The 27,636-nt window shown below is 39.0% G+C and overlaps 1 protein-coding gene across 2 annotated transcripts in view; it reads left to right on the top strand.

The window, feature by feature from the left end:
* The first annotated feature begins 3,513 nt into the window (after nt 1-3,513).
* LOC100894146 (PDF receptor) overlaps nt 3,514-27,636 on the top strand; it is a 60,963-nt gene continuing 36,840 nt past the window's right edge. For both annotated transcript variants that reach the window (XM_030990094.1, XM_030990093.1), the window contains exons 1-3: nt 3,514-3,634; nt 20,576-20,686; nt 21,373-21,503. In XM_030990094.1, coding sequence (XP_030845954.1) covers nt 3,556-3,634; nt 20,576-20,686; nt 21,373-21,503 — 321 coding nt within the window. In that variant the 5' untranslated portion in view covers nt 3,514-3,555. The remainder of the gene's footprint in view (nt 3,635-20,575; nt 20,687-21,372; nt 21,504-27,636) is intronic.

The following is a 27,636-nucleotide window of genomic DNA, read 5'->3' as shown; positions in this document are numbered from 1 at the left end:
AGGAAGGCGTGTCTCTAATTAGGCCGTGTGCTCCCACCATCGATCTAATGTAGCTATTCAAAGAGAGAGAGAGAGAGAGAGAGAGAACCAAAAAGAGAGAGAGAGAGAGAGAGAGAGAGAACCAAAGAGAGAGAGAGAGAGAGAGAGAGAGAACCAAAGAGAGAGAGAGAGAGAGAGAGAACCAAAAAGAGAGAGAGAGGAATGGAGAATTGGAGGGAGGGAGTGAGGGAAGGAGAGGGAGAAGGAGAACAACGGAGGGAAGGAGGGGGAGGGAGAGAAAGAGAGATATATATATATATATATATAGAGAGAGAGAGAGAGAGAGAGAGAGAGAGAGAGAGAGAGAGAGAGAGAGAGAGAAATGAATCGAGATAGAAAAAGAGAGAGATAGAAAGAGAAAATTTAATATCCTTCCCGCAATATGAAGTTTCTGGGAAACATTTTCCGGTGTGATATTTCCGCCTGTGGGACGGTAACCATTAATCAAAAACCGTTACTCCTTTTGTCCCATTTTACCAAGAGTGCATGGAATGAGGTGAAGAGCTTTTCCGTTTTACAACTACAAAACAGGAAAGCTCGAGTTCCTCCAGATTTTAGATTCCTCACATGCAGGTCTCCTGCATCTTATGTTCATGCCATTGCGTAGCCTGGGTCCAGCCTTTGAGAGTCGTATTATTTTTTGTTAACGTCGCATCAACTTTTTCTCTCTTTTACCCCCTCTTTGCCATTAAATGTGGCACGTGCACCTCCTTCGCCCTTCCTGTGCCCCCCCCCCCCCCCCCAGTGTCGACACAATTCACAACTGTACGTATTTGCATTTATCTGGACCAGTGACTTACCCTTAAATTCACACGCATTACTGAATGGAGGCAATGTAGCTCGGGATATAAAAGCAGTGACATTTAAATACAAAAATACTTAAAAACCAGTATGAATTAAAATCTAACGCTGCAGAAGTTTTGCTCATTATGACAACAATTTTAGGAAGATTGTGTTTAACCTTTAATCAAAATCAGATTCTTTACAGGAAATCAGAGCTCTCTATAATATGGTAGAGTTGCAAAGATCGGCTCACTTCGTGATGTGTGATAACACCTGCCAGTAACATAATCATTTTGATATTTTTGGACGTGTAAATGTGAAACTATTATGTTGACACTATCAGCATGATCAGGGGATAATGTATTTCATTCTTGGTTTCATAAGATCTCTTATTTAACACTGTTGTCACCTGACTGCCGCAGGCTGAGAAAGCAGCACAAATATTTCACCTTTTCACCCTTTATCTCTCTGATCATCTTCTCAAACACTTTTCCATATTCTACATGTTATATCATGTCGATGGAATATGTACTACTCCAATATACTATTTAACTACATTATATCTCCCCCCCCATCCAATCTCTCTCCCCCTCTCTTTCTCTCTCTCTCCCTGTGTCTCTCTTTCTCTATCCATCTCTCTCTCTCTCTCTCTGGCTTTCTCTCTCCCTCTCTATATCCCCTCTTACTCTTTTAAATCTGCCACACACCAACCCCGTTCCCTCTATTTTTCTCTCTATTTACATCTTATATAAACCTTACCTCATCACCATTATACATAATTCATAATAATTTTGTTGCTCGATGTTATTAGAGAACTCCTTTAAGATATTGCTTCAACCCCGTCAACTGGGTCTCTTCAAGAATACCATAAGTATTTGGACGCCATGGGGTGAGAAATACCAAACACGCGCACACACACACACGCACACACACACGTTCACCAACATACACAATACAAACAATATGGATGACACGATAAATTAGCCTGGTATATGGTCTGTTGATATTATCTATATTACACCGTCGCTGGAACATTACACCCCGGGGCTGCCTGGGCGTATATTTAGGAATATGTTTTGATAGAATGTGATTATAGCCTCATTAGCCGAATTATCTTGTCTTTGGCTGTTTATGTACATAGTATGATCACGGGCACGTGCGTGCTTGGGAAAGTTGATGAGATGAGAATTGAGGGGATGTTTACGTCACGTATGTATTTATTTATCTATCTATTTATTAATCGATTTATTCATTTATTCATGTTTAACTACAACCTGAAAACAAAAGAAAACATATATTTTCTTTTTATCTATCCATTTATTTTATGTAGTTATTTATTTATCTGTTTATTAATAAATTAATTTGTTTATTCATTCATTGTTAATTTTACTTTTATCTTCCTTTCTTTCTTTCTTTTTTTCCCTATTAGATATGTAAAAAATGACCTTAATTTTGATATCGGATATGACCCTTGTCCAATATTTGAGCATAACGATCCAGAGAAATAGACTCATGATACTGGAAATATTCTTCATATTAATCACACAAAATGAATATTTTTTCTTTGTCGACACTTCTCCCCTAGCCCCCCCCCCCAATCGTCATCTATTACAAATATATGTATTTGAGCAGGTAGACATTGATAATTGGCTTTAAATTTGAGGAATCTTTAAATGCATGTACACACTGTACATGTATACATATTAATATAAACATAATATTTGCTTTGTTGAGCTTTGCAATAATATAGCGCTTGCAACAACTATGACGACAAAAGCTGTAGGTGGACGTAAACGGCGTCGTTCAACAGGCGGTCACACGTCACACTGAAGCGAGATCACGTGACCATGGGGCATTAACCAATCGGGTTCAAGACGGCGAAACGTTCACAGATAAGAGATCGCTCGTGGGATAAGAGTTTCGTAGTATTCATACATTTCTTTCCTTTCATCTAGGCTTTCATGTCACAAAAGTTGTAAGGAATATCACTATTAAAATTTCGGAACAAATGTACGTATCAATATCTATATTTACTAGATTCCCGATGTTAGCACCGGTGTTACTCTTTTTCGCTTCTATTTTTCTCACCACGTTGTTCTACCAGATTCCAATTCTCGCTACCCTAAATAGGTACGAAAATCTCGAAATTCGCGGGACGAGGTAAGTTTCACTCTCTCGGGTCGTCACTACAACTTCCGGTATAGAGTCCCATCCCGCTGGCGCTAGCGCCTGTGTTCGCTGTGCAGAGTTTTCACGCACGCTAAAATCAGGGTTCTTACGCTTGGAATCATGAGCCCAGCACTGTGCAGCCTCACAAAAGAAAACCATTGTCACTGATGTCAAAAGACGCAAAAAACAACGAATGAAATGTTCAAATAAACGTTGAAATATTTGCGAAAAAACCCCCAGACCGAGCAGACGACATATTCGGTGCATACACGTTGTGTGGCGACGGCGTTTTACGTTTGCGCTATCGCGCCTAGTAATATAGCGCCTGCACAGGAAGCTGTAATGTCGAAAAGCTATCCCATAATGCAATGCGCGTTTTCAGGATTTTCCCCGGATCTCGGCATAATCGCTATTTGGGGTAGCGAGAATTGTCGTCATCGATGTTATCTATTTTTCGTTTGCCAAATGAGATTATTTACTGAAAGTATTTTTCTCTCTCTTTCTTTTCTTTTTCTAGATTAATCACGAGATCATCGTGACCTCCTAATGACCCGAGGTTGACTGATGCTACCCGACTTCGCGATGGTCTCTACAGAAGAAGAGTGCATTGCGTTGGCAAGCCCGTATCAAGAATCGAGCGAAGGTGAGTTTTAGTGTCTGTGCGTGTGTGCTGAAACCGTGAACAAAGAAAGAAAACGAAGAGAGAGAGAGAGAGAGAGAGAGAGACATAGAGGGACAAAGAAAGAGAGAGAGAGACACATACACACAAGCAGACGCGACCTTATTTAAACATTATTTCGAGATAAGGAGATAGAGAAGGAGAGAGAGAGAGAGAGAGATAGAGAAGCAGAGAGAGAGGGAGAGAGAGAGAGAAGGGGAGAGAGACAGACTGACAGAGACACACACACAAACATACAAGACCTCAATTTTAAACATTATTTCAAGAAAGGCGTACAGGCGCGAACAACGTCGCATCTTCGACATTTAGATGCGCCTCGGACAGATCTTTAAATTGTCTAAGATTCCAGCACCTCTGACTAATGTTATGGCAATCGGATCTACCGATGCTGAGCATTTTATTCCAAAGTTTTACGCGGGAAAAGGCAATGGTCACTTGCTAAACCTCAGGCTCATGCTACCTGGACTGTGAGTTTATTAAGAAGCCTTTAATCCAAATCAGTTTGAGTCTGAGCTGAGAATAGCCAGACAAATGTCCTGAAGACGGAGGGGCTGCCGGGATTAAAGGGTTTTATAGTTCAGATGGCCCCCTGCAAAAGTTATACATTTTCGCCGCCCTTCTTTGCAACGTTTACCTGTTTATTTATGTTGGCAAATGCATTGTGTTCTTTTAAGAAGGAAGTAAACATTAATTTCAACTCGGAATTCCAATAAAATATGCACTTTTATGTTCCTTTTAATACTCACTTTTAAAAATGGCAAACCAAAGACAAATAGATAAACTATTCCAACGTTGTGAAAAACATGTATATATTGTTGTACGAACAATGGCGTAGAATGAATCCAGTCATTTAAAGGACTCTGTCTTGTGGGGGAACAATGGTCGTAATAAGTGATAGCATTTAAATTGTCAAAGTCACTGATCAGGATGGAGGTGCAGGAGGGCGCCCTGGGTTCTATAACAGTTGTTTCTTTTCCTCCCGTATCGATCTCTCTCTTCCTCTTCAGAGTTCAGTAGGGGTGGGGGCGGTGCAGTGTGCCCCGTACCCCTCGTAACTTATTAACTGTGTAAGAGCATGGACCAACTACGAAGGTCCATGGTATAACGTTACGCTCTACTTTACATAGAAGGTCAATCCATGTTATTACAGGGTGCTTTTCTACAGGACGCCCCTTACCGCTAGTCAAAGAAGAAGGCAAATTGGAGAAACCCCCCTTCCCTGAGCTACATGTATTTACCTTCTTGCACAAGGATGGCGATCGTTTGGACGAAGACAGAAATGACACCTCCTTCTCTTGATATAAAATCGCCGGGAATGGGGCATAGGAAATCGATTGACAAAGCCTGCCTTCGTAGCACGTCGCCCAAAACTGAATACGCCTGTCAAAATTCGCCCTTCGGTGACGGAAATTCGAATTCAGTGTCCACTTGTGAAAACATTCACGCTATGGATTATGGAATATTTCTTGTCGTATACGTATTCTATTTTCTACCCATATTGACCCATGACCGTGACACACATATCCAGGGTAATGCTTGTATATATGAATTCTAGCCCTAAAGAGAATGTTGAGTTCAGTCTGGTAAAGCAAAAGGGTTAAATATATTTCGAATGCTTTTCTCTTTCTTCCTACTTGTGAAATAATGTTATGGTAACAATGTGATGTAAACAAATTTGAGCTTTTGCTATTTATCGCCACTATTATCATCATAAACATCGTGATCACCACCACCACTACCATCACCATTATCAGCACTATCATCCTTGTTTTCATCACCATCCCGATCACCACCATCATCACCATCATCAACATCACCATCACCACCATCACCACAACCATCATTACCACCACGATCATCACCATCACCATCACCATCATCACCATCATTATGACCATCACCACCATCACCACCATCATCATCACCAACTCCATCATCCCTATCAGCACCTTTATCATCCCAATCATTGATCTTTACTGTCTTCACTATCATCATCATCCCCAACGCCCAAATCGCCACCATAATACGCAATAATGTATTGTGTCAACATATACTGCAGTAATCATCATCTCGTGTTACATGTCTCATTAGATTAAAAACCACTTGTGCTCCATCGAAGCAAACTTCATCAAAAGAAAACTTGATCGTCTCCTTATGCCGATGAGTAATTCGTTAAGGAGGATCTATGACATTCTACCAGAGTATCATTAAAGACAATTTTGATGCACATTTTCAATTCGCAAGTGGTATGGAATATTTCTTGCGTAATCAAGTGTATCCTTGTGACCTGGTCTAATTTGACGAGAGTATATATCTAATATTGGTTTATAACCATTGGTGGCGCCTATATGTATGTGTAGAGAGCATTGGAAAAGCTCGTGTTGCCGCCGAAAATATGAAAAACAAAATCGGAGGAATAAAGAATAAACTCTGTAACACTTATCGCGTTTGATGATGGCGATACATATATTGAAAGAAGCATTCATTTTGTTTGCATGACTGGGGATGAATTTTGCTTATTGCCACGCGATGAAAGAAACTTTTTACATAAGAGAACAAAACTGAATTATTACAAAAAAGCGTTGTACTTATTTGCCTTGCATGTAACAGCCTCCTTTCAGCACCTAACACAGCCAGTGTACCAATCTCACCCGTAATTTGGAACCCATCAGCTTATTATGGAAGCTGCATCATCTAGCTCTAAGCAATAACCCAGTCTCCATGCCACCTTCCCAATTTCCCCGCTTCCTGCACTCCACATCCATCGCCCCCATCCCTCCATTTTCACTGCACTCGAATCACTTTAATAATCGTTATTAGGGACCACACTCTTTACCCCCTTCCATGCCTTTAGTTAGTTTTTCGGCGCCCCCGTTATCCTTGATGTGTGCCCCCAAACCCATCATCATTAACTTACGTCATCATAATCGCCATCGTCGTTATCAGCATCATCAACAACCATTCAGATACGAATCTCTCTCAGTGCCCCCTCCCTTCCACTATTTCTCCACATCAACCAGAAACCTCACATCCAGTCATCCCTTTATTAATATTGCATCATTTTCTTAATACCAAATATCCTTTTCCATCCCCGTTGCCATGGTTGCACCGACCAAGTTGTTATGTGAAACGCATCACCATCCTTCCAGGCCCATTCTCCTCGCCCCCGCCCACTTCACCTCCCTGCCCACCCGCATACCCCTTTTCATTCCCGCAGTATATACCCACATACTCATACCAAGACGCATCACTCATCATTCCCCCTAAGGATAATTAAGAAAGTAGGAAAGATGGTAAGCTTTTTGGGAAGGCTGAGACACATTTTAAATGAATCTTTTCTTAATCTAATTTATCAATCAATAGTCATTCCTCATTTTGATTATGCTGACATTATATGGCAATCCTCCCAAAAAAACTATCTGGACCAACTTCAAAAACTTCAAAATAGGGCTGGTAGGATAATCCTTAAGATAAACCCTCATAATCATACTTCAACATATCAAATTCACGACCTCTTAAAATGGGAATCCCTAAAAACCAGACGTAAAAAGCACACGTACATAATGCTGTATAAGATTTTCCATAATTTAACTCCAGACTATATGCAGAATAATCTCTTTTACAAAGAAACCAATTATGCCCTAAGAAATATCGATAACTTAGTCTTGCCCAAACCTAAAACTAATTATTGTAAACGAACATTTTTTTATCGCGGATCTAAATTATATAATGAATTACCGATTAACTTACGTAGACCGAACACACTCAATTTATTTCGACAGGGCCTAAATGAATGGATGCTAGATTTTGATGTATAAACTTTTGGTGTAAACGGGGAGGGGGGAGGGATGGTAACAATCGTATTCATAATGTGTTATAGAGGGTTTGGGAGGGGGTTGTAGATAGTACGTTTGTAATATTATATTTTTGTAATATTTTGTGTTTTATTTCTATGTTTGATTATTTCTGGACCTCTAGGAAGAACAGAGCCATTTTAATAATGGCTCTGAATAGAGCTTTCCAGCCGTTTTTTAATTCTTGATTTGTATTATTTGTAAATTGTATTCTTGTATGTATTGAATTTTTATACGGAAAATAAAACCAAACCAAACCAATACCTCCCCTTCCCCTTCCCGACAACCCACATCTGGAGCACGTCGCGGTCAGTGAAATCATCAGCTCATAACCTCAATCTCATCGACCTAAGCAAATACATGAATGAATTCTATCTTTCTCATCCTGCGACCCTCCATCCCTGTTGCATCCATACGTTCAGGATGAAGACCGCATCATTCTTCACCTCCACACATCCTCTTTACAACGACCCCCTCCCCCTTCCCCATCTAGCGAAAATCACCCCCGTTCCAAGCCTCTGCCCTATTGTTAAAACCGCAGCTCCCATGTTCCCCTTTTCCTCTTTCAACTGGCTACTTCTACATGTACTTGATGAGCCGCACCGTTGATACAATCAACTCGTTATCGACATCGTATCAAACGCCCCACCCTATTTTCGTCTTGAGCCCCGCCATCCCCGTTCCACTCATCAAATCATTATCGAGACCAACTTACGTAGTTAGCATAGGGGACGGGGGTAAAAATCTCATAATGAACGTTCCCTTCGGATGCGTATGTAGCATCGTATCTACACGTGTAATTAACGAGGAGTCTTTGGTTAACGTTTGATAAACCGTGTTTTTGCAGCTGCCTCGCCTGGGAACAATATTGAAGTGCAACATGATCTGTTACTTCCATCCATTTTATTGACGAATTTCAGGTTATGAACTACCTGTGAGATGTACCTGTAGGTGTAAAGGTGAATAATTTAACCGCGAGATCCTAACTCCTTGATTCAACTAAGCATTTCTGACTGTACCCATCGAATAATAGATCCTAGCGAAAGATAAGGGTGTAATTAGGGACTTTTAGATTTGCACGTCGACATATAGGACCGCTACGTGTGACGTCATGCAGTGCCTTATAAGGACGTCACACGTAGCAGTCCACTATGTCGACGTGCAAACTTAAAAGTCCCAATTATCAGCACGGTGGACATTACTGGCCATCATCACGTAGTCGTTGAATTTTATATCATCTTTTTTGACATGTTTTTTGACAAAGTTCTGTGCCCTTTCATCTCTTGCTCTAGCTATTTTTCGTTATGGACACACCCATATCCTGTTTAGTTGGTATGTCGGTCTACCTGTCTCTCTTTCTTTATTTCTTTCTTTATTTCCTTCTTTCTTTCTTTCTCTCTCTCTCTCTCTCTCTCTCTCTTTCTCTTTCTCTCTCTTTCTCTCTCTCTCTCTTTCTCTCTCTCTCTCTCTCTCTCTCTCTCTTTCTTTTTCTCTTTCTCTCTCTCTCTCTTTCTCTCTCTCTCTCTCTCTCTCTATGCACTGTCATCTCTTGCTCTAGCTATTTTTCGTTATGGACACACCCATATCCTGTTTAGTTGGTATGTCGGTCTACCTGTCTCTCTTTCTTTATTTCTTTCTTTATTTCCTTCTTTCTTTTTCTTCTCTCTCTCTCTCTCTCTCTCTCTCTCTCTCTTTCTCTTTCTCTCTCTTTCTCTCTCTCTCTCTTTCTCTCTCTCTCTCTCTCTCTCTTTCTTTTTCTCTCTCTTCTCTCTTCTCTCTCTCTCTCTCTCTCTCTCTATGCCCTGTCATCTCTTGCTCTAGCTATTTTTCGTTATGGACACACCCATATCCTGTTTAGTTGGTATGTCGGTCTACCTGTCTCTCTTTCTTTATTTCTTTCTTTATTTCCTTCTTTCTTTCTTTCTTTCTCTCTCTCTCTCTCTCTCTCTCTCTTTCTCTTTCTCTTTCTCTCTCTTTCTCTCTCTCTCTCTCTCTCTCTCTCTCTCTCTATGCCCTGTCATCTCTTGCTCTAGCTATTTTTCGTTATGGACACACCCATATCCTGTTTAGTTGGTATGTCGGTCTACCTGTCTCTCTTTCTTTATTTCTTTCTTTATTTCCTTCTTTCTTTCTTTCTTTCTTTCTCTCTCTCTCTCTCTCTCTCTCTCTCTCTCTTCTCTTTCTCTCTCTTTCTCTCTCTCTCTCTCTCTCTCTCTCTCTCTATGCCCTGTCATCTCTTGCTCTAGCTATTTTTCGTTATGGACACACCCATATCCTGTTTAGTTGGTATGTCGGTCTACCTGTCTCTCTTTCTTTATTTCTTTCTTTATTTCCTTCTTTCTTTCTTTCTTTCTTTCTCTCTCTCTCTCTCTCTCTCTCTTCTCTCTTTCTCTTTCTCTCTCTCTCTTTCTCTCTCTCTCTCTCTTCTCTCTCTCTCTCTCTCTCTCTCTCTTTCTTTTTCTCTTTCTCTCTCTCTCTCTCTCTCTCTCTCTCTCTCTCTCTCTCTATGCCCTGTCATCTCTTGCTCTAGCTATTTTTCGTTATGGACACACCCATATCCTGTTTAGTTGGTATGTCGGTCTACCTGTCTCTCTTTCTTTATTTCTTTCTTTATTTTCCTTCTTTCTTTCTTTCTTTCTCTCTCTCTCTCTCTCTCTCTCTCTTTCTCTTTCTCTTTCTCTCTCTTTCTCTCTCTCTCTCTCTCTCTCTCTCTATGCCCTGTCATCTCTTGCTCTAGCTATTTTTCGTTATGGACACACCCATATCCTGTTTAGTTGGTATGTCGGTCTACTGTCTCTCTTTCTTTATTTCTTTCTTTATTTCTCTCTCTCTCCTCCCACTCACTCTAGCATACTCCCATTACATTCACTTCCAAGTTCTCAATCCTTCTGACCCTCCCTCCCCCATCCCTCTCTCTCCGTCTTGTTCTATTCTTCTCTCAAATGAATTATTGTGTCTCCAGTAACATTCCGAAAAGTTCAAACTAGCAAAAACTGCTTTCTCCCATTCCTTACTTTATACAACTTCTGAATTCAACTTCTTAGTTATGCCCTCATATGTTCGCCATTGTGAATTTTTAAATGTTAATTAATTATTGCATAATGATTATCTCAAGCATTAGTATTAATGTGATCTCCCAAAGCTGTTTTAATTTGTTTTTAATTTGAATTCCAAGTCCTTTCACTATAGCAATGATCATATTATATATAATTATTTATGGTAATTGTATGATCTCCCAAAGCTGTTTTAATTTGTTTTTAATTTGAATTCCAAGTCCTTTCACTATAGCAATGATCATATTATATATAATTATTCATGGTAATTGTATGATCTCCCAAAGCTGTTTTAATTTGTTTTTAATTTTCCAAGTCCTTTCACTATAGCAATGATCGTATTATATATAATTACTTATGGTAATTGTATGATCTCCCAAAGCTGTTTTAATTTGTTTCTAATTTGAATTCCAAGTCCTTTCACTGTAGCAATGATCGTATTATATATAATTATTTATGGTAATTTTATATACTTATTTATTTACTTATTATTATGTACTTATATACTTATTATATATTTTTTTTTTTTACTTATTAATGATTTAATTCATCCATGTGTTTTTTTACCTTGTTATATTTTTTTGTTATGCATTTTATATTGTTAACTGACTTGTTTAGTCTTCGGACTTTTTAATCAGTACTTGAATAAAACCAAATATCTATCTATCTATCTAAACTGCATTTAAATAGGACCTTGCAAGCATTTCGCATGAAGACATGCGTATCTCCAGCAATTACCATTTTCACAGCTAGGCATTCGGCCCACAATGCCCCCCATTCTGCTTCATGTTTCTCTTGTTGCTTTACAAACTACTACCCGATGCTGGTGTTTATAATTATGTTACCTGTCCTTTATCAACCCCTCTTTTCCTTTCTTTTCTCTTCCTTTCTCCTCTCTTCCTTTCTCCTCTCTCCATCCCTCATTCCGTGTATTCTTCCTTCATTCCAACTCCATCCGTCATACCTTTTTTCAGGGACCTCGTTCGCCATATTCCAAGCACGATCTACGTCTCGTGTAGTTCATCTCCTTGGAGAGGCTTTCAGGAAATCATGGATGCTAACAACCGTATCTTCTGCAGTCTAGTCTCATTAAGGGGCTATATAGAGAGTATACATTCGATGATGGGAAAGAGGGGATGACCACCCCCTTCCCACCGCCCATCTCTACTTCGTCCTGGGGCAAGCCATATTCTAATTTTCAAAATCCTAGTTGGTTGTCGCCAAAGTTGACATTGTAATACAAATTGTCGTAATTGATATTGGCAAATTAAATTTTGTTTCAGGTGAACGGATACTTCTCGTATGTTGTGGGCAAATTTGGAAAAATAATTTAAACTGATTAAAGTTTTTTTCTTTCTTCTTTTCTTTTGTGTTACTATTTTCCCCTCGTCTACACATTCGGGAAGCTGGGACTTTTTAATTTATACCTTTTGTTATCGTTCTATTCTCTGTTGCGTTTTATTTCGTTTGTTTGTTTTTGCATTCATATGGAATTTGAATTACGACCTCTTCATGCTTAATCCCTCCCAGTTTTTGTATTTAGATCTAGGGATGCCATAACTTAATATCCTTCGGTTGGGATATAGCGTCCCGTTGCTTCGTGCATTTCCCGTACTTCAGATTTCAGAGGTACCTTTGGGTGTTGGTTTTTCTCTGCCTTGATTTCTCCTGTAATCGAAAGTTGTTTGCCTCCTCCAACTTTCACTAACTGAAATTACCTCTCACGTAGCTGTATCCATTATACATACATGTAAAGTCAGCCGGGAAACAAGTTGCATTTATCGGTTGCTACATGTTACATGTAAGTCGGTTATGCCTCTAGCAATACCCGTAAAGCGAGCAAGGCTGAATGAAGGCATGCCATAGAATACATTGAAAACGGGATCTCGTTTAAAGTGCTTGTCTTTAAAATAGATCAAGCATTTTTTTAAACTTTGTAAAACAAATGATGTACTTGCATTTAAAAAGTTTGTTCTAAATGTGGGACGCTCCCAATTACTTCATCTATATATAGCAACATTCAAGATTGTTTTCCAAGGAAGAGCGTGTTTTGTTATTTTAACCATATTCATTACCGATGGCACTGTAAAATTAAATGTTATTGTGTTGGTAGTGAAGGTTTTACTAAACGCTTCCCCCCCTTTTTTTTTTACCTAACCGACGCTGTTTCTATGTTTTTAAGATATTGTTTTGTTATTCGTTTCACAAAATTTCCCGATAACAGAACATTCATTTTGCAGTGCTAAAACAGTTCAATACAGTAAACCAGACGATTTTTACCATTAATATTGGATCTGGGGAGGGAGGAACGTGCCCCTACCCTATCCCCTTCTCTGGAAATATCGGAATGCAAAAAAATAAAGATTAAAGCAATATGAATGAAACACAATATCAGAGTGATACCATAAGTAGAAGGTACTGGGGCTGGGAGAGAACAAATGTGAGTTGCCAGACAGTTGATAGAGTGTTTAAAACAGTACAAATGAACGAAACATATATAGCGCAACTGGGTATTATCATTGTGTGATGGAATTTATGTACATGATATCAGCGAATTTTAAACGTTATTCTGAACTTTGACACTGGAAGATTGTGAAACAAAACTTTATTGTGTTTTATAGGAGGTAAGAAAAACCCTCAGCTCATGAAAATGTAAGTGATATGGGCGGAATAATTCGTGAACTTATGTTGAGAATGAGATCTGGTGATGACCTTTGACCCTTGATAGTGTTCAAAATCTGCGCAGACACCTGCTATGGCATAGAAAAAGATTTGATACCACATGTTGCTATAGATCACGTTGATGGCGAAACACATTAGTATGAAAGTTTCTTTTATTTGTTTTTATTTAACTAAGATAGTTTCTTGACATTTTCTTCGCCTCTCCGTCACCCCTCTTTCGATCGCCGTATGTCTCTCCTTCTCCCCCTCCTCCCTCTCCTATATCTCGCCCCCTCCCTCCCTCTTTCTCTTTAAAACCCCCTCATTTCATCTCTACCTCCCTCCCACTCTCCCTGTCTCTGTCTTACACTATCTCCCGAGCTCTTCCTCCCGCCCTCCCTTCCCTCGCCCTCCCTTTTCTATACCTCCCTTTTCTCTCTCACCTTTCCCTCCTTTCTCTCTCTCTCTCTCTCTGTTTCATGTTCTTTCCAAGTACCCCTTTCCTTTACTCTCCCTTCCCGTAAGATGTCCTTATACCTCTCTACTCTATGTCTCACTTCTTTCGTTTCATTTATGTCTTTCAGTTGGACCTACGTTTTCCCTCGTTCTCTCTTCCCTGTTCCTCCTCCTTCCACGTGTCCGTTACCCTTTTGTTTAACTGTGTCACAATCGAAGTTGGAGAAAAGTCTTTTTATGTGTTACATTATGGTTTGTCAGAGGAGATAAGAGTCCGATATGGATTCGCTAGCAGCAGCTTGCAATTTAAGCGATAAACAAATCTATCAAATCTTTATTTGATTGCAATGTCACATCTGTGCCTGAAAAATGAGTAATTGCAGCTTTGAGAAATCAATTAAGGACTACCAGAGCAATCCCTCGGCTCAGGAACGAGAGGGACATTTTGGAGAAAATCCGCGCAGAAATCCATTCCGGACACTTTGGTTAAAACATGACGTTATTATTTTACCGAGTTTGTTACTTAGAAGTGTTCTACCAATATTTTGTATATGCCGTGATGTTGTCTAAATTGCACCTGGCACTTGTAAACCGCATCCGATATTGTACGTCATTGATTTTATAAAAACGATGATGGATATGTAAACATTTAGCATGGAGTACAAATAAGCACGGATTTTGCTATTCATTCTGGTACGGATTTATAGAGATGAATGTCAAATAAGATAAGACTGACATTTAACTAATGAAGCAAAATTTGATAGGAATACGAAATCATATTTTTTAAATCTACGAAAGGTTAGACTAGAATTATTCATTCTTGATCCTTTGCTTTATTTCGCTTTTTTGTAATATTTCTTCCCAACCTTCTTCTGTTACCTTTTCTTCTCGCTCTTCTCCTTCTTTTCCCCCTCTCTTTTTCTTCATCATCTTCTTTTTTCTTCTTCTATGTCTTCTTCCCCTTCTATTAGTTTAGATAATTACTTCAGATGCAGAATATTATTAGAGTTGACATCCTTGCTATGTGCTTGTGTGCGTGTGTGTGTAGGGGGGGGGGGGGCTCCGATGTACAAAATGTAGATGCACCAACTACCTTCGACCAAATATCTCTCACGGATAAAGTTGCACTTTTGTCAGTGTGCTACCCTCCAATGGGTCATCATTATTCGTGTTAAGAAGAACATAACTGAATAAGAGTCTGTCCTTTTTCAACCAGTTTAATGCCATTTTCAATGTCATTTTAAATGCTGGAGTGGAGATAGTTGTCACATTATTTTGATTAAACCAGATCGATTCCACCTCCCGCAGGTTTAATCTCGAGTACTTTATTTCATCTTCTCGACAGAGATCGCGAGAAAGAAAGAAAAAACCAAAGAAAAGACATATCATAAGTCACCTTACTGCACTTTCGTCCACGGGCGGCACCGGATTATTTTGTTAAGATGCAGTTGTATCCAGGTCTCCCACAAGAACACAAACAAACTGGAGGCGTTACATGTGGCCAAATTATTTGACAAGAAAGGAAAAGGGAATGTTCATTATTGATTTGAATGTAATAATTATTTTTCCTTTGGGAGGGCTTAGGGGGGTGGGCTTGGTACATTATAGGGGGTAATTGCTTCGTGCCCCCGTCCCCGTAACGCTGTCCCCGTTTCGACGTTAGTATTTCAATGTATAATTCTTCATCTGTGTGGGGTGAAGCGAGTTATGTTGTAATGTTACTGAGATATCGTAAACATTATCATAAATCATACGTCACTGTCGAACGACCTCTTGTAGAATTATGATGAACGACGCAAAGTCATTTCTTACTTTTTCTTTCTCCGTTTCTGGGGCGGGATTACCATTTTTCAAACATTTTTTACGGTGCTGCATGCCTTCGCGTAAAACGACTGCGGGAGGGAGGGAGGGGGCGTCTCACATCCTCAGTAGCCATATTTCATTGCTAATGGTTTTGGTGTGTGATTATGATGGATAAACCTGCCCGTGTTTCTTTAGGCATTCCAGAGAATCTCAAAGTTTACAATGGCGCAAGATTTGTCAGAAATCTGGAGCCTTTATTGAACATGAATCAGGGAAGTCTAGTTCATGTTCACGTACATAATATCTGACATTATACCATAAACATTCCGTGTTGTGTTTTACCCTCCATCGTGTAAACACCCAGAGATTCTTGCAAACATCATGAACATGTTTGAAACAACAAGCAGTTGATATGTTTCGGATGTTTGGTTGCGATGATGGAGAATGCATTTATAGATAAAGCCGGGTACTCAGGTACTTGTCAGGTAATCAAACTATGACATACATGTTCATGTATACTGTCTAGCATTTTAGTAGGATATGTTGATTGTTTAGAGCATAAGAATTAAAGTATACTGTGATATTTTGGAATCATAAAAAATGATGAAAAATTGACGTTATGTTGCTGAAAAATCAGTGAACAGTGAAAAACACTGGACTCAGACATTGGTTTATGGGCCTGTACACTTGTGGCATAAACAGCTGGTCTAAACTTTAACTAATGATAATTATACATCATATTTAAACGCGCCTAATACTTTGTTTAAAGGCGCAGTAAATATTTATTCCCTGGTCATCGGTTCCAGGCTTACCCGCACACAATATACGCACATTCTCCACTCCCTTGTCATTTTCCGAATATGGAACCATTCCGAATGAAACCCTTTTCAAAGGAAATTGTTATTGTAACAATATTCTTCCTTACTTCCATACAAACTACAAACTAACCTCACGTGAACACAACTTTCTCTTTAATCGTGTGTATAAGAATTCTTGCGGATGTGAAGACCTACTAGGAAAACAATCAAGCTACCACACTCATTAGTTTAGAGAAGGAAGACACCGTAGATGCATAAATCATATTTACCAATCATAACATTCATTGCAGACATTAAACTTGGCAGGAGGAAGTCATAACATATAGATCATGTGTATGTTAGCTGTATCACAGGCACCCATTACATTCTTATTTAACATTAGTTATAGTCCACTGAAATGATCTGAATGCTAGAGTCGGAACATACTACATGGACTTGTATGCTAGAATGTTTATTCGCATTTGCGTGAAAGACTTAAAAAGTATGAAGGTAATTGTATACCTACTGACAATAACCATACAAGTGGGGATGGGGCACAATGGGGGCTGTAGATGGCTTCCTCCTTTGATACTTTGGACCTCAAATTTCAAATTTTGCTACCCGTTTGTGAATGTTGCTATTGTACCTCATGGGGTGCAAGCTGAATATTTATTTCTTAGTAATTACGGTAAACAATTATTGTTTGGTCTCGACTAGTGGACAAGGTGGCGACGTCGCCAGACCGTGGATCAAATGGTTCACGGTTCGAGTCCTATTACAGCACTAAATGTATTATGCCCCTCTCAACAGAAGGGTACCCGGTTTGCAGTAATATCTGCGGAGCCAGAGTAATATATGCACTTTTTAGGCGCCTTTAACGTCCTCTGGCAAGCCTGTGTTCAAATGTAATTTATTTGATTTGTATTATTATTATTATCGTTATTCTATGTTTATTATAACATGTATTCTCTTTAAATACGATTTTTTTTTTTAAATAAAGAAAAGCACTTGAATTTAGGGTTAAAGGAGTTCTTTCCTGAATTAAAAGTGAGAACATTTTCCTTGGTGTATACGTCTGCATGTTAGATGTAAAGAAACCCTCTGTTCCGTGGTGAACCAGGCGATCGGGGTGCCGTTTCAATTACCTCTAAACTCCAGACGACTTTTCCTTGATTACACATAATGTAAGAATATTGAAGCCGTTGCGTTCAATTGCAAAGTGCTGGGTGACATCACCAAGCAAGCATATGATCCTTCAGTGCCCATTTTGGGTTTTCTAATAGAGTTTTTATATCTTCCTCTTCTATTAAGTCCACTCCTGGCATTGCGTTTTATTGGGTCGAGTGGACAATAAAACCCACACTGATTTGGCTGTGTCCATTGGCATCATATCAACCTGTATGTGGATGTGACGCCAGTTCTGGAGGGGAATGGGTAGCTGTGAGGGTCAGTGGAAGTGGGAGGGAGAGGGAAAAGAGGGGGGGGGGTTACGAGGAGGGACAGGTGGACACGGGGAAAGGTTGAGGGAGAGGTGAGAAAGAGGTGAAGAGGGTAAGAGAGAGTGAGATGGGTAGGGGAGAGGAGTGAGAGGCAGAGAGAGAGAGGGAAGTGGGGGGGGGGGGGAGGAGGAGGAAGAATGGGAGAGGGTGACGGTGAGAGGGGGAGGGAGATGGGGAGTTGTAAAGGGAGGGACGGGTGGACATGGGAAAGAGTGAGGGAGAGGGGATAGCGGGAGGGATAGGGGAAGTGGTACAGAGAGAGAAACAGGTGGACCGAGTGAGAGAGAAGGGAAAAATAGAGGGATATGGGGTGAGGTGGGAGACAGGAGGGGGATGGAGAGGAAAGGGTTTGGAGAAAGGATCGAGAAGAGACGGAGAGAGGACGAAGAGGGGGTGGGTAGACACTGGGAAGGGGTGGATTTTGTAAAGGAGGCACGCACAAGTTTTTCCGTAGCAACTCGATCTACATGATCTATGAAAGTTCGTGACACGAGAGCAGTAACGCCTGGCCTCATTGCGACGTCACTTATGGCAAATGCAACCATCTTTCTGTAATACTGTAAATGAATCAGAAAAATTGATGGAGCATTTTCTTTGAGAGATGTGGAAGAAGGACAAGGATGAATGTATAATTCAAAGAACAATTTCTCTTCATAGCATAGTAATCCTTTAAATACTTGGAGGGGTAACGGACCACCAGAACAATAAGTTTGAAGTAATAAACAAGTAATTTTTAAGTATTCTGCTATCGGTATCCTTTTGTTTGTTTCGATTTGTCTTCATCTCGTGTTCCATATTACTCAATCATTGTCTTTTTCTTTTTTAGACAAACTGATTGGATATTTTCTTTGAGAGATATGGATCCCTTTTCCGGAAGGCGGGGACGGATGGATGTATTGTTCAAATAATGAAATCTCTTGTCTGTGTTGTTCACGATCAATCATTAAAATACTCGGAGTGGTAACGCACCACCGGAACAATATCTTAATCGGTTGTTTAGCAACAACTGAAGTAATAAATGAAACAATTTTCCGTTATCGATAACCTTTAGTTTTTAATTTCATTTTTTATTCCTCTCGGGTTCCATACCATTCAATCATCGTCTTCTTCTTCTTCTCCACTATTTAAAACAGAAATCCAGAAATGTTGCAGATTAAATTTTGGGGGCTTAGCAATTAGTTTTTCCATCACATTCGTGCTTTGTGGGGACATTCCCAAGGCCATTAAAAATGTTGCCCATTCTTTCTCGCCAATATAAACAATTCGAATGTGATTCCCCTGAGATCATATTCAGTTCCATTTCTAAATCACTTTAAGTTCATCTCACCTCCTCCTCTTTCTCCCACTCTCAATCTCTTCCTCTCCACCCCCCTCTCTCTCTCTCTCTCTCTCTCTCTTTATATTCTATGTGTCTTTCTCGCTCTCGCTCTAACTGCACCCCATTTCTCTTTCCTAATCAGTCTTGTTTTTAAACATATTGCTGGTGTAATAATCATGTTTTATTGCATTTTTGAACTCATGAAAAATAAGGACACATTGCTTACGTCTTTACTCTGAATCGAGCTCGTCTCATCTCATTGTTTGGTGTCATCCTAGGGATATTTTTAAACATGAATAACAAATCTATTGGCGATTTGATCGAAAACCGTTTCGAAACATTCTTCATAATCGAGATGAAGTTTCATTCATTTGAAATAAACCACTCATCAAACAAGATACATTAATGGATCGTCTTAAACTGTATTCAAAGATTGATGGAGACTTTCAATAACTGCAAACAAAAAATGGTATATAAATGAAACAGAAATTGAAGTATCGAATGATGAAAATTTACTAAGATAGATATAGGGAAAGAGAGAGAGAGAGAGAGACAGAGACAGAGAGAGAGAGAGAAAGAGAGAGAGAGAGAAAACCAGATTTTTCAACGAGCAAGATACATGTAAGGATATAGAGGGTTGGTCTAGGGTAAGAAAGAACATAAATGAAAGAAAAAACGGGGGGAAAAGTTCAGTAATGGCTGGTGAGATTAATGAGCACTGAGTGAAACAGAGCCATCATTGGAAGGATGTGGGACTCATATAAGATTTTAGATTCTTTAAGGGGTTGGGATAGAGAAAGAAAGAGAATGAGAGAGACAAACAGACAGACAGAGAGAGACAGAGAGAGAGAGGGAAGAGGGTGCACATGATTTGTCCGTCTACATATTATGCAACATTAAACAGGCGTGCGTTATTGCTTACATGTACGTGAGACAAAAACACATTCTACTGATACAGTGTACTCATATTGCCTAAATATTAAACTTTGATGTACATGTATTCATATTTTTCTTTGTTTTTGCTTTTTATACTATCTTTTCCTTTGACACATCTTCTTTTCCGCCTATCACATGTTTACCATCCTGTCTACCTGACTGGTATGGTGAGATGTGTTGGCCAATAACGTCGTCATGATCGTCTTTGTTCTATAATACCATACACAACTTCACCAACAACAATGACTATTAAAAGTACAATGTAATCTATTGGCATATTCATGATATAAATTCCTCTTCTCTCTATCACAGGTTCACCATCATGCCTCTCTTACTGGGATGTTGAGATATGTTTTGCACTTCAAAATCTACAACGTCACCAACAAAACATGATTATTAAAAATACAAGCGTGTAATTGGGTTTTTATAGACGTGTATCAATCCGATATGATTGTTTACGTCTGCATATGCATTTACATATTCATTTACATATTCATGATATGATTTTCTTTCCTCTCTCGATCACAGGTTCACTGTCATGCCTGCCTGACTGGGATGGTGAGATATGCTGGCCCTTGACGGTGGCCAGTCAGGAGGTGGAAATGGACTGCCCTGACAAACCATGGATAGATGCATCGAGTAAGTAGCATTCTTATCATGTGTATTACTGGCGGATCGGGAAGGGGGTGAGGGGGGACAAGGGGTACATGGGTGACAGCTTTTCCTCTCTTATAGCCATAATTTGCCGGGCTCACGATCAATTGGGCAAAAAGAATTTCCATTTTCGTTGTAACTTATTACAATTTGGAGTGGACTTTAATAGATTATTATTATTATAACAAATATATATATATTTCATAAACGGAGGACAACAATTTAACGACCGGGGGGGGGGGGGTGAGAACTGATGGCGAATCTTATTGAAACATTAAGTTGTTGACAGCATGATTGTCGAATTTTAATTGTTTACAATTAAGTATTTGGGTTCCAACAAAATGCGATATTTTTTGTTAAAGTCTAGTTGTGTATAATCACGCCATTTTTATTTTGTATAAATGAGCAAAAGGAAAAAGGAAATATCTGATCTGAATATCTGATTGATACACGTCTTTAACAACCCAATACACACATAGGAAAGAAGAAAAAAAAGAGCTACGATCTTTAGATGTTATTTGTAGAAGAAATTACGAAAATTAAGTATCATGTACTGCATACGTTAAACAAATTAAAAATTGAAACTAAAACAAACTTGTTAGTAATCATGATTATATGGTTCTCTCTCTAACTCCTCTCCCCCTTCCACTTTCTCTCTCCCTGTTGCTCAGAATCATTTTACAGGGCGTGTAACTCGAACGGAACATGGGCGGGGCCTGGTCATTATTCAGATTGCTTTCTTGATAGTCTCGTCACCAATCCCACATCATACCTTGCAAACGTCTCAGACGCACAACTAAAGGTAAAGTACATGTATGATTACGTAGTTACTATTAACTAACTAAACCAATATCCCATTGTTATGAGTGATATAATAGAACTGTTGTATACGATGAAGTATGCATGTGATTATATTAAAGAGGCGTTGAATGAATCGATGTAAGAGGTTGATTTAAAGAGGAAGCGTGATTTGAATGATATATCTAATGCTGGCCAATCAAATACCTAGATTATTTACATGTGCTTAAACAAAGCAAATGATAAAGTTAATCCATGACTGTGTTAGAAAAGGCAGCCCCTCCCCTGATAGACACCCCTACTTAGTTATGCACTTCCCTACCATCAGTCGCGAATTTGAAGGGGGGGGGGGGCAAAAAAGGCCCGTGAACCACTCCTCCTTTTCGGCCGAAAAGCCACATGAAAATGTTTAATTTTATTTTGATACGTATTATACGCGGTATGTTACTATACGGCGGCGTCTAGACGCGACAACTAATTACGAATCCCTATGGTATACCAGACAACCAGTCATTTGTAAAATCGCCCTTTAAAGATTTCTTTACACCATGCAATATTGTAAAGGTTTATCCAGCCAGGCGCGATATGAATCCTCTCACCCCTCACTGCCCGTACGGCATTGATGCATCATACCAAAGGCCGCAGATATATGTGTCTATTTTTATCCATATCTATGCTTCCCACCCGTGACTCACATCTTTATGGCTTAAATAGATCTTTTAAATGAGGAAGTAGGTCACGCGTTGCATTATTGGATACCTTGAAAGTGATCAATATAAATATGACAAAAGCGTATGTGTTAAAAGGAAGTAAAGCATGTGAGGTGTAATAAACCTTCTTGATAATGATTGCTTTTGTAGGGATACCACACAAAGTATGATTGATGGAAAGTTTCACCGGTGGAAACCAGAAAATGCAACATCACCTTTACAATGTTTGCTGCCTTTAAGCTTTTAAGTCTTAGCTATGATTCAAATCTAGTTCGTTCTTCAGACAAACGGACTAAACGCCTTTTAAAATAAACTAGATAAAGGGCAGATACAAGACTCAAACATCGATGCCTTGGATAACGGAATGACGCCGGACGTATTACTTTCAATAAAAGCAGATGTCTTGGGATTTTAGTTCCTGATCATACCAATCGTGTTAATACGCATTTGCATTATGTGGGCATAGGCCTACATGACGAATATTCTTTTAAATTTGTGCAAAACGTGTTTTACTTTGCACATGAATAGTGCAATCTATAAACGATGTTGAACACTCCTCTGATATTTCCATTGTTCAGAATGATTAATGCCGAAGCCGTTCTTTGTATTTACGAAAGCCTCAAGAAAAGATTATTAATAAATATTATTACATTTCAAAATTATATTACCATGCATTCGTGAGAGGCATTTGAGGTGAAGGGCTATCGCGTTAATTGCAAAGCGAAAAGTATCAGAATTTAAAAAGTTTACAATTCCCTCTTAATTCTCTCTCTCTCTCTCTATCTCTCTCTCTCTGTCCCTATGTCCCCTCTCTCTCTCTCTCTTTCCCTTTCTCCCTCTCTATCCATATATGAAGAGTTTCATTCCAAAAGGAGCTAAATCCACTTTGGGTACTTCTGAGTAAATCGCCTCATTTTATTTCTCCACTTTCCCTTCAGCCATGTACCTTCATGCTGTTATATATGTTAAAGGTGTCAACCTGGACCAATAATATTTGATTTAAAAAAATCTAGAAGTTTTTTCTGATTTTTTATTAATTTTTAGATTTTTATTTTTCGTGGATTTAGCTCCTTTTGGAATGAAACATGATGTTGTACCTTAAAATTTGTAAAATTTTAGAATATTTTCTCAATAAAGTCACTGAAATGTATTTGAATTCAGTAGAAAACCTTTCCTTTTAAATAATAACAGTGAAATCACATCTAAAAACACCTTTGGAAAAGAAAGTAAACAACGTATCACTGTTTCATTCCAAAAGGAGCTAAATCCGTTTCATTCCAAAAGGAGCTAAATCCATGTTTCATTCCAAAAGGAGCTAAATCCATAAATTTTAATAATTTAGTAAAAATCAGAAATAACTGGTATATTTTTTTCTTATCACATAGTATTGGTCCAGGGCGACACCTTTAACATAAATAACAACATGAAGGTACATGGCTGAAAGAAAAATGGAGAAACAAATAAGTTGATTTATCCAAAGTGGATTTAGCTCCTTTTGGAATGAAACCAATTTGGATTTAGCTCCTTTTGGAATGAAACATGATATTGTAACTTAAAAATTTCATACTTCCTGGTGAAATTTTAGAATGTGATATAGTGCATTTTGTTCCCATGTAGGAAACCATTATTTTAAGAAAAAAAACTCAGTTTTGGTAAAATATGGATTTAGCTCCTTTTGGAATCAAGCTCTTCATATCTCGATCCATCTCTCTCCTCCCCAGCACTATACGAGCACCTAATCCTATCCTTCTCATTATATTTTAAATTCCACTCCCTTTAATAATAATAATAATAATAGGCATTTCTATAGCGTCGTCTATCTAGAAATTCTATTCAGAGGCGCATTAGTTATTACCCTGGCTTTAGCCTAGCTGCCATTAAAGCGCTCCAGCATTTCAAGGAATTAATTCCTGCAAGGTAACCATTTACCTCACCTTGGTCTAGTGTGGCAAATGAAGATTAATGCCTTGTCAAAGGACATTAGTGCCGTATCGGGGATCGAACCACGACCTCTAAATTTAAGTCAAGAGCTTAAACCACTCGACTACGACACTTCTAAACACGCACACACACGCACACACACACGTACTCTCTCTCCCTCTCTCTCTCTCTCTCTCTCTCTTTCTCTCTATTATATATATTTCACTCTCCAATCCCCTCTTCTTCCTTTTGTCTATCATCTCTGCTTCTCATCCGCTCTTTCCCTCTTACTGTCTTCACATCTTCCGTAGATCACCCTTTGTGACCGTTTTAGAAACAAACCTATTTTTATTAATCCATACTTCCTACCGAACTCATATCTATATCCCCACCCTATAATATGTTGTTACGTCTAAAGTCGTCAAGATGTAACATTTGATTGAGGGAAAAACCCTTAATGGGATATATCATACATCTTTTGCAAACAATTCCCAATGAAAGAGTGATGGTCGAAGTCTATGCTCGGATTCCCTTGTAAACAAGGCAAAACAAAACATCGAAGTAGGCGGGAAAACCCATTCGCAAGTTCTCAATGGTTATTCACCTCTTGGAAAACAGGGCATTTAAAACAAAACAAATTCGTAATCCATACATCCTTCCCTACTCATATCTATATCCATACTCGATGCCGTGTTGTGTAACGTCTAAAGACGTAAAGACGTTACATTTGATCGAGGGAAAACACACAATGGGATATATCATACATCTCTGTCAAACAATTCCCAATGAAAGAGTGATTTCCAAAGTTTACGCTCGGATTTCCTCGTTAACGAAGCGAAAACAAATCATTGAAGTAGGCAGGAAAACCCATCGTCAATACCTCTATGGTTATTCACCTCTGGGAAAACAGGGCCGTTTTTAATAATCAAAAATGTTTTAGACAGTTCAATACAACTCTGTTTTCGACACTTGAGATTTCGATTGATAGCTTTGGGTCTTTTTGTTGATTGCTTGATATGGAGAACAAACGCCAGCTCAAGTTCTTTGAAGTGCAAGGTGTTTTTAAATAATTATAATTTTCAAATCACTGAGGATATGCTTGGTTTGCTTTTCTGTGGAATATCAAGATGAGTTGTTTTTTAGGTCATTTGGGAGTCCAAATTAAAGAGGAGGTTGATTTGTGGGAGAGACGTCAGTTACTTAACACTATATTTTGATGAATGTCCACTAAGAATTGCACTTCATATACCCCATATTCGAAATATTACAACAAATAAGCCCGGAGGCAAGTTGGGACTAAACTTTTATGTCGCGTTTATGTTTCGACCAGTGATTTCTGTGTGCAGTGCATGGGGTTTTCACAAGGACCGAATGTTCGTATCATGATGGTGGGCCCCTCCCAGGACCTTACTATAATATAAACGTAATGTATAACCAGCCTTTCTCAATTGTTTTCGATTGGTCTCTTACACAAGTCAAATGTTGACCGTACCAGAATTCAATTTCTCTTCAAGTACGAGGTGTCTTTGAATGATTACAATTGCCAATTCGCTGTAAGAGTGCTTTGTGTGTGTTGAATTGTACCTGTAGAATATCACATTGGCCTTGAAGGTGGTTGGGGACCGAATTCTCGGGAATTTCATGCATCGTTTATGACCGCTGTGGGAGTCGCGTAGCGTTCTAGGTGTCAAATACCTCTCAGAGCGGCGCCGCTGACGAAAAAGAAAATGCGTTAAAGATAAAGCTGAGGTCTGTTCACCCCTGTTCACCTCTGTGGAGGACTTCGTGGTCTATTCACTTGACTCTCAATCCCAGGGTTCAGGGTTTGAATCCCAGCCCGGTACTAATGTCCTTCGGCAAGCCATTTATGCACAGTTGCCACTCGCTACCCATGTGTGAATAGCAATTGCTGGGGTAGTAACATTTGCAGGGCCTTCAGGAAGACCTTCATTGATGGTTGATGTTTGGTGGTTGATGATCAGAAGGGCTTATGTTGTTAATAACAATACGAACAATAACAATGACCAAACAAATACTGATAATAATAATAATAAAAATAACAATAATCATAATAATCCTAATAATGAGATAACCAGGGAAAAAAATTAATATTTATTTTTCGGGGGCTACTTTTCAGTTTTCAAAGTTGCCCGAATGAAAATAACATTCTAAAATTTGTTTTGCATTGAACTCTATGCAAATTTAAGGGGGCTCTTTTCTGATTTTTGGGGGATCTTTTGGGCATTTCGGGGGCTATTTCGCCCTGAGCCCCCGTGTATTTTTTTCACTGGAGATAACATTCTTGAAGAAACTGTCTAGTCGAGGCAATTTGGAGAGTTCGATTATGAAGTCCACATTAATTGGTGTAAACCGTAAGGTTTTTGGAATATTCGAACTGATAAGAAATCGACTTATAATCTCGCTAGAAGTAAGATGCACTGCACACATAATTGGATTTATGGAACCACACCTACATGTAGCATTACAGTTTGGCATAACCTTTTAACCTGTTTCTAGGTATGTTCTGTATATAAAGGCGTTTGAAGAGCTGTCCTCTCCAGGGACCATTACTCCAATAATATTCTTTGAAAACTGAAATATGGCAAACAAAGAATGAAAACAGCTCACGCAATATTCTTGACCTTTAACAACTTGAGCAACACTAAACCTTCTCTTTAAATAAAGGAGTGCGCCATTCACGAGTCACAAATGCCTTCAACCCTGCGGCAACAACCCTATTCCTATCGCAATCGGCACCTGATTTTCACTCTCATGACTCTTGAGTTGGGAACTTGATTAGGGCTCCGTGTTTAAGGACATGGATTCCCATCTCTTGTCATTTATCAGTCTTACTTTATAGATTATCGGTATGCTTTTCAACGCACCTGCGAAGATGATAATGTCAATTGGTTATATAACGGAAGAGAGAGCCCTTGAATCGCGGGGATGAGAATATCTGTAACTTGAATGAAAATGTTTTTGAAGATGTTGTGATATGATTCCTTTAATTTCGTTTGCTTTGGGTCGCTTGAGAGTCAAGTCGTCTATGTTCCAGGAAATTTCTCTTCACTCTCTCTCTCTCTCTCTCTCTCTTTCTTTCCTTCTCTATAGTTATGCCACTGTCTCTATCGATGTGTATGTGTTCAACTCCATCTTCCCTCTTTCTTCTCTCTCTCTCTCTCTCTCTCTCTCTCTCTTTCTCTCTTTCTCCCCCACCCTTTTCATCTCACTCTCCCGCTATCCCATCATTCCCTAGTTTTCATATTATCTACAATTCCGTTGTCCCTTCCTTAAACTATTGAAAAATATATAAAAAATAAACCGCAATAACAACTGGGTATGCCCATTCAAATGAACCCCTTCCCTATTGCTAGAGAGCCAAAATCTAACGTTATTCTGAAGTATCTTTATAAGCATCTCATGGTATTAATACTCCTTTTCGTCAAAACCTGCAATCGGATCGCTAATAAAAACCGTAATAAAACATTCGAGCAATGTTTAATTATG

Source organism: Strongylocentrotus purpuratus, unplaced genomic scaffold, assembly GCF_000002235.5.
Source record: "Strongylocentrotus purpuratus isolate Spur 01 unplaced genomic scaffold, Spur_5.0 spur5_scaffold_19, whole genome shotgun sequence".
NCBI classification, from domain to species: Eukaryota; Metazoa; Echinodermata; class Echinoidea; order Camarodonta; family Strongylocentrotidae; genus Strongylocentrotus; species Strongylocentrotus purpuratus.
This window is presented reverse-complemented; position numbering and strand designations above follow the sequence as displayed.